This window comes from Poecilia reticulata, unplaced genomic scaffold (assembly GCF_000633615.1).
Source record: "Poecilia reticulata strain Guanapo unplaced genomic scaffold, Guppy_female_1.0+MT scaffold_275, whole genome shotgun sequence".
Lineage (NCBI taxonomy): Eukaryota > Metazoa > Chordata > Actinopteri > Cyprinodontiformes > Poeciliidae > Poecilia > Poecilia reticulata.
In genome coordinates this window covers 137,515-146,273 of record NW_007615054.1, presented here as the reverse complement: position 1 = coordinate 146,273, position 8,759 = coordinate 137,515, and the positions used below count along the sequence as shown (strand labels likewise).

General features: G+C 38.9%; 1 protein-coding gene across 1 annotated transcript; it reads right to left on the bottom strand.

Moving 5' to 3' along the window:
* Positions 1 to 53: 53 nt before the first annotated feature.
* On the bottom strand, positions 54 to 4,967 carry LOC103460676 (perforin-1-like). Its single transcript, XM_008402956.1, has 5 exons — positions 4,845 to 4,967; positions 1,324 to 1,390; positions 709 to 877; positions 528 to 621; positions 54 to 444 (listed from the first exon to the last, which is right to left on the bottom strand). The coding sequence occupies exons 1-5, from the start codon at positions 4,965 to 4,967 to the stop codon at positions 247 to 249; spliced, it is 651 nt and encodes a 216-aa protein (XP_008401178.1). The 3' UTR covers positions 54 to 246.
* Between the last annotated feature and the right edge of the window lie 3,792 nt (positions 4,968 to 8,759).

Sequence of the window (8,759 nt, the reverse complement as noted above, 5' to 3'; positions counted from 1 at the left end):
AAGAATATTTTATTGATTCAAAGGATTTTGAAAGTAATACAGTACAGCTTGAATTACCGTCAGTAAAAGCAAACTAATGCTCATCTGTTGCCAAAATGTATTTGTTTAAAGCAGGAACAAAGATTTTTTTTATAATGTTAGCATGCACTCTGATCAACAGATACTTTCATTATCATAAAAACCTGAGTCATTTATTTAAACAGATCCAGTTCAGCCTCACTGTGACCGAGTTTTCCACCAAGCATTTTACTGGTACAGCTCACATTTACTTCCAGTAAGGCCGGGGTCACAGATCAGGGAGTATTTCACCTCCAGCTTTCCGTTCCCTGAGCAGGTGAAGGTGTTGGTTCCCCGGGTCAGATAATGTGTGCAGGAGATGAGAAGGTCATCTTTTCCCACGTCCTTATCCCAAACCTCAACCTTCAGGGGAAGATGAGTTTCCACCTTCAAAAGAAAATTTAAATTAAAGTTAAAACGTTATTTAACTTGTAATGCTAATCTGTTAAGCTAATCTATAGAGAACCTACATGGCCCAAATTAAACACGGCGTTCCACACTGGATTGTCTGACTTGATCTCTGAGGTCTGGAAGAACATGTTTGCGTACCACACCCTACCAACACTGTCGACAGGAGAGAAAACAACAGATTAATGCTGATGTTCATCAAGTGATCCAAGCTGTCAGACTGCGAGCCGTGCATCAACCCACGCATTAGTTCTGCTGACTCCATCTCCGTTCAGACCGTAGGCYYGGACAACGRTCACAGACAGAGTYCCCAACATGGTGCGCCTGGCGTCGCCATCGGCCGCGTCGTCCACCAGGTCCAGAGGAGCAGCGTTGGTCCCGACCTGCAGCAGGAGGCTGAGGAGGAGGAACCCTGAGGTCAAACCAGAAAGCATGGCTAGAGTCTAGAACTGAACGAGAAAAGAACGAGGAAATCATCGTCATGAAAAGCAGTTTGAAGACTCAACATTCAAAGATGAACCTGAAATGATTCAAATGATCTAAAGTTTCTCACTAACTATCACGACCAAAGCTTAGACAGGAAATGCCCTCAGTTCTACTTAGAAAYCAGTAAATTCACCAGGRATCAGCSGKCAGAACTAAAACAAWCYATAGATCGATACATTTRGWTCTTATGTGTTGCAGCAGAAAAATCTCCCAGAAAAATGATTCAGTAAATCATATTTTGGTTGTCAGTGAGCAGCGTTAAGATTTTAAATGCAGAAGTAAAAGTTTTATCATCTCCTGGTGCTAATTTTAATTTTCCTGACTCCTGGTGTAAAAAGAGCTTCAGGTTGTTTCATATCCTGAATAACCTACAGCTGATGAGCCTTTTCCAACAATCCAAACCAGATTGAGAAGCACAATTAATGCCTGATCTGACGAGCTGAGGACCAGTTTATAAAGGATCCGGAGCCGCAGGACCAGCCTGAGATAAAGAGATAAAAAAAGAAAAACAACCTGATAATGGATAAGAGTTTACCTGGCAGCAGACGTGTTACGCTGACTTGGTTAATAATTACAGATGATTAGCCAGTGAGTCAAGGTCATTGTTACACAACATGAGTTTTGTGTAACATGTTAACATGTGTTACTATTTCTGACATTCAACAAACATATTACAATCTTCAAAAAGTTCAGCAGTGACACATAAGGACTAAAAACAAGGCATTTTTGAAGGGACTTGAATAAAATTACTTCTTTTTAACCCTTTCTTCGCCTCTTTCGGCTTTAGGCAGCTGGAATGGATCAGCAGCTGTGGTGGGATGGTTCCTGTCCAATACATGTTCTATTGTACAGTAATGATTAAACCAGACCTCCATGTTCCTGAAAACTGCATTAAAAAATGCTAAATAAATCCCAAGAGCGAGTAAATAAACTTCTTCCTCTGAATTTCTGTCAGTGAGTCTTAATGTTTGTCATTAAACATCGATTTGGGTCTCGGATAAGTTATGTTAGTAACTCTGCAGCAAGGAGATTGATGCCAAAGTATTTTATAACATATATTTTAACACAATCTGTGGTGAAATACCTTTAATCGTTGGTTAATAATTACATATGAGTCAAGGTGATTGTTACACAACATGAGTTTTGTGTAACATGTTGATATGTGTTACTAAATTCAGAAAGTTCAGCATTAACTCAAATGGGCTGAAACTAAAAGTGTTTTTTGTTGAACCTGGTGCATAAAATGATTTGTTTTGTTTCTGTGGTTTATGCTCCTTCTGCATGTCGCTGCAGATGAACAACCAGCTGCTATTCTGTACGTATTTATAGTAATAATTAAACCAGACCTGGGAAAACTTATGATGGCGTCCATGTGCCTAGAAATTACATAAAAGAGTCTGATAAAAACGTTGTGTAAAATATTTCCAGGTAATTTTTCTTTCAGTCTTTCAGTGAAACTTGATGATAATAAAAAGATTTTAATAATTATTATTTTAAGTTTTAAAGAGAGATTTGTTTTAACACGTTTTGGATGGAAGACGACACAGAAAGTCAGTGCATAAAGATGTAAAAGAGAAAAGACAAGAAAATGTAAAAAAWWAWTWAAMCAGACCTTCAACCTCCTTGGGAAAACTTATGATGGCGTCCATGTGCCTAGAAATTACATAAAAGAGAAGCCAAATATATTCAGTCTGATAAAAATGTTGTGTAAAACATTTCCAGGTAATTTTTCTTTCAGTCTTTCAGTGAAACTTGATGATAATAGAAAGATTTTAATAATTATTATTTTCAGTTTTAAAGAGAGGATCATGTCAAAATGTTTATTTTTTGGTTCCAATATTAAATAATTTGTGGATTTTTTCCCCAGATATTTAACACAATGTTTGATCACTTGTTGTTTCTGCTCAGTTTTCTGAACTGTAAAATATCTGAAGGTGGTTCAAGTTTCATGAACCTGATTTGGGTTTAACTAACACACACACACACACACACACACACACACACACACACACACACACACACACACACACACACACACACACACACACACACAGGCCTCTTTTCAAACTCTTCATAAGTTTTCTAGTTGATTATTTCCCTTTACTTTGAGGATTTAAACTGATAAATATTTGCATTTATTTATTGCTTGTCCAGCCACCTGCTAATTGTCCTAGTTAAAACCCAAAGCAGAAAACCAGCTGTACATTTCAGCTAAAGAGACGAAACATTTTGTTTGTAATCGCCTGAGTTTCTGGTACAGAGTCAACAGTATCAGGTTTGGAGGAGAAGAAACGATTATTTTCTTGATTAAAAACTAAATCTGATGGTGGTTTAATGCAAGTTTTTATCAATTCTGTCTGGAAACACTTTAAAAAAATGATCAGATTCATAAAAAAAGTTCCATATTCAAACAGAAAACCATCAGAACCGTCTGGATCTGAACCAGAACCCGTTAATGCAGAGGCTTGACTAGATGATCATCTTCAGAGAAACTCCTGACAAAATCCACACATTTCAGCTCCAACGAACAAATTCAAACTTTTATTTTCAGACTTTCCTCATTTCAAATAAAATCTGGGATCCGGCGCAGACGGACCATCGGAATGAATCTGGCGATCGGGAACGCTGCCGGCTTCGTGGCTCTGGGTTTATTTTCCACTGAAGCTCCAGTTTGCTCTGGATGAGCGGCTGAACTTTTCAACTCGTGGCTGAGGGGAGAGAGGGATCCACAGAGGAGACGGGCAGAAAGTGGAGAGGGTAGAAACAGGAATAATGTGAAAATCAGAGATGTGGAGAACGACAGACGGAGACGGTGAGGATGAACGACGGGGGAACACGGGGTCATTTTCAGGTCAAGTCTTTCTCAGGAGGAAGTGCTGCAGAGCCGGAGCTTCGGTTTCGAGTCGCTCAACCAAACCGTGTAATAATCCACGTTTTATTCAACATATCTCCCAATTCTGCTCTTCTGACTCCTAAAATGTTATGTGACTGTTTTGTTATGTGATGAGTTTTTGTCTAAATTAAGAACCCAGATAAAATTTTTGTTTTGGAAATATACAGCAAGAGAGCCGAGTACAAAAAAATGTATTCTAATAAGGGTAGATGTTTTTTAGGCTTTGGACTCCAGAGGTCATCTAAAGCTCTCATTGCCTTAATTAAGGTCAGATGTCATGATTCAATATTAAGAAAGACAGATGGGGTAAAAATGGCCTCCATGTGGGAGTTCAGAACCACTGCTGAAGTAAAAAACAAACAGAAACATCTTGAGGATTTCTAAGCAGGATAAAGATCAGAAAACAAAAGTTAAAGTTTTCATGTTGCCTCGTCAAAGTCCAGATTTTACATTTCATTAAACCTGCAGGTTGTGGCTAAAGAATCTGCAAAAAGAATAAAATCTCTCCACCAAGACGTGAGATTCACTGAAAGCTTTTCAGATCATTTATAGAGAATCAATGGACATGATTCATCTGTCGTCCCTTTAAAATAAATTGTATTTATTTTTAGTCCAGTCATTCAAACAGCCATGATTGTAGTTCATGTCACAAACAAACAAAAACATTTTGTTTTGATCTCGTTTCCATTCCACCTTCATCCCTGCGGTCTTCCTCCCTGACGGCGTGAAGCACCTGAACCAGAGTGACGTCAGACTGATGGGTTCATGAAAACACCTGAGGCGGCGACACGTTTCCCCGAACCCGATAACACACTGTTCATTTATTTAAACACCAAAACTCTTGTTTTCCCTGCTGGCGGCGCCGCTGACAGCTCGATAACCAACACGGACAAATGGGAAGCTGGAAAACTAGCACGGAAAACCTGAGCCATGCAGACGGAACCGTAATGTTCAGGGAATCGATCCCAGCTCTGAAAATCCTCACATCGGACTGACCGACCTTTGAGGAGGTCCTGTGAATTAATGTGGCGAGCGGCGGATCGATGGACAGCGCCTGGACAGTCCGGCTCCGGTTGACCGTGTCTGACGCGTTCCGACAGCAGGCTGCTTTCCCAGAATGCATTTCACCTCCACGCCACTCCAGAGATACCAGAAGTTTGAAACTCCTCCACGGCAGAAGCTGCAGCTCCTCTGCTGCTCTTTTAATCTTCGCTCTCAGACTTTAATCAGCCAGGCGTCGTTTCATGAGTCAGTTTGTGGCTCCAGGCGACTTTTTCAAACATTTCCCAACATGACTGGAGACAGAAGCTTCAAAGCCAGCAAGAGGCGACAATTTGTTGTGATCTGTGGTTTTCTGATGCTGTTCGGGTTGCTTCTCCCTCACATCTTGTTTTTCTTTTTCGAAGCAAATCAACTCTTTTGTTGACTTGACTCCAGTAAAACTCAAGTAGGTCATGTTGCGAAGCTCCAGAAAACTGGTTTTCAGTAAATCAGTGGTTCGTTGGGTTGAGTGAGTCATTCCCATACAATCTCTCTCAGGTTCCCACTGAGGATTTTCTCCTGCAGAGTTTTTTTGACTCACTTGAGAGACACAGCTTGACTGTTGCTTCAGCGAATGTCTGCAGGCTAATTGTAGGTGTCAAGCGGTTGTTGAAACATTCGCAGCTCCACGCAGGAGCTTTATTTTAACCCTCCTATTATGTTGCGGGTCAAATTGACCCGTTTTAAAGTTTAAAAATAGTTGCAAGTGTTTTTATTGCATGGAACTTTTTCTATTTGTCTTAATAGGTGAACTCTACATATAAATTGAAAATTTATTCATTTTGCACATTTGCAGCCCCCCCTGAGTTTACTTGTTACATCGATACTGTTCGGGTCAATTTGACCCGGCAGTCAAGTTAAAGTGCAAAAAAAGATTAAAAATGTCCAATTCTGTTTGTTTCCTTACAGCTATGAACCTTATTTCACCACACACACACAAACACAACACAACACATGCACACGCACACACACACACAAACCCTCTCTGCATGACTCATTTATCTTGATTTTAATTGGCGGGTCAATTTGACCCGGAACAGTATGTATGTCTCAAATTCAATTATAAAGATCACCCTTTGAAAAAAAAAAAATTAAATGTAATATAAAAAAATTTACCAAAGATCACTTTCAAGGAAATTATTGTTTTTTTGTGTCTAGGTTTTTTTCAGTGGACATAAAAAATGTAAATCCCATTTTTTATGTCCAAATGAGTAATTGAGTAAGTTGTCGTCATTAATCCTTAATTTCTGAGAAATAAAAAAACATAATTGCACAAATTTTGATTGAGATGTTTAGTATTAGAGTTAATAATCAGATAAAAAATGTTTTGGAGGAATTTCTTGGTTTCTGACACTATTGCATGATAAAACACTCCCCGGGTCAAATTGACCCACGAACATTATTGCTGTACCTCAGAAACAAACTTAATAGGAGGGTTAAGAGAATTATTCAGGAGGAATAAACTAAGTCATTAAAAAGATTCAAAATGTGGATCAAATCAAATTTTTATTCACCTCGTGTCAAACGTTTTATTACCTTACTGCAGGAATTATGAGAGAGAATTTATCTGGTTTTTATTATTGAGTTTTCAGACGTTGAGGTTCACACAGATTTAGATCTCTGAGCCTTTAAACAAATTAAAAGAGCAGATGATTATCTTTTAGCTTTTCAAGCTTCGGAAAGGTTAAAGGCCCAACTTTAGATTTATTTCGCTGCAACACCTCAAACACGTTATTGAGCGAAACCAAAATTAATCAGCCCAGATATCAGGAGGATAAATGTCAACCTGAAGACGTCTGGATCGTCGTTGGGTTAAATTTCCAGACGCCTGAAGGTCCAGCCATCATACAGGAAAAGAGTCGTTTTCCCAGTGAAACCAGTTCTGCACCAACATGGACTGAAGGTCGCTCTGACGGGAAGAAAACACGAAACCAACAGCAAAAGCCAGATTACAGTACAATTAAGGACAAAGACTTTTATTTTTGGAGTCATGTCCAGCACCGTCCAACTGGGACGGCAGCATGAGGAGGGACTGGTGCACTGGACAGAACAAAAGAAGAACCTGTGAAGAAACGTCTCAGTTCTTCTAAAAGGACATTTATGTCAGCATCTAAAAATTGCTAAAGTAATTTGGCTCATGAGGATGTAAAGAAATCTAAAACTCAGGAGAAAATATTGAGACGAGACTTTAATATTATAAAGATACAGTTTATGCTGCAAAATGGCCTTTATTTTGATTTTGCCACAAACTCAAAAACTGATGTTTTTCTAATCTATCAACTAATAAAAATATTTATTGTTTCTCAGTGTGTGAAGAACCTGCAGAGTCTGAGTCTCTGTTGTTATTGGAGACCAAAAATCCTGCCAAACATCTGATTTAAGAATAAAAGAGCATCTGGTGTTACGACAATGAAGCCATGACGACCGTTTAATCAAATATATAGTGTCGTTTTAATATCTTACAGCCGGATCTTGTTTCACTCCTGGTGGCATTTTATTCTGTATTTAGCAAATAAAAGTATTTTCTCTGACATAATGTAAAAACTTGACTTATCTTTCAGAAAATTAAAAACTTGTAGAGTGTATTTGACTCAAAGTTCCTCTCTTCTCTTTATCTTTAGACATTTGCAGTGATCTAAACTGTGTGCCTTCTCAGCCCCTCTGGCCTGCAGGATTAAATCAGACGGGAGATTTGTTCTGTTTACTGCAGGCGGCCGGCTCTTTGTGGACGGAAAGTAATTAAAATGGCAGCGCTTTCGGTGTGAGGGGTGATTATTTGACTCAGAACCAACAAGAGGCTGTTGATAACTCCTGGCTTGACATGCCAAACGCCGTCCTCACGCTTCAACGGCTTTGCTTTTCAGTGAGAACGTGCAGAAACAAGTAATGAGCAGAAAATAGTTTTCAAGATGGCGGCTCTGAGTAGGAGCCAGGGATCATCTGAGGTGTGGAGCAAATTGGCTCCTGGAGTGTGAAGAACGCGAGGTCGGTTAAAGCAACGTCTCTTTTACTGAAGCCACTAAGATGGAAAAATGAAAATGTTTTCATTTTGTGGAGTGTAAAAAGTGAGCAACAGGCAGGAAAAGTGAAGATGGATTTAACTGTTTGTAGGGAGGATTGAGCCACTAAACACACGTTTCTGTTCAAACCCATCCATAGCAACTGTTTTAGATAAAGTGGGTCAAACATAATCAATATTATTATGGACTGGATATCAGAAGATAATTAAAGATCAGGATATTTATGTTTTATGAACTCCATTTAAATGTCTGCAACAACCACCAAAATATTTAACTATAAGCTCTGAATGGTCATTCAACTTGATAAATACATTCATTTTAGTGCCGAAAGGTTTTGCTCCCCATCCAAATAATCAGAACCAGGTGCTCCAGTCACCCGGCCCGGGTGACTGCAGGTAGTCTCCATGTTCTAACTCTGCATGGTGGGTCTGTTACGGAGTGAAGCTTCTTCAAACAAAACGGAGGCTCGTATGTCTTTTACTGAACCTTTCTGTTCAGTTCTTTAATGAAGAGCGAAAACGGCGACAGCTGATAACGGCAACAGCTCTTCGTAACCAAGACAACCAAAATATCAACAAAGCAAGATAGTGACAAAACAGAACCAGATACTTAAGCATTCTTCAAAACAAAAGACTTCTTCTATTCAAATAAATCATGTCTTGCACTTAAATATATTTCACTTCATCCTTGTAATTATATACAATCATGTTCAATTCAATTAATAATAATCATGTAATTTATGCTTAACATATAATTGTAAATCAGTCACTTATCATACTGAACAACATATAAGTGTAAAAAAAGTCACAACAGGGTCTTTCTGCATGTAAACTGACGGATCAGGGTCAGCGGAT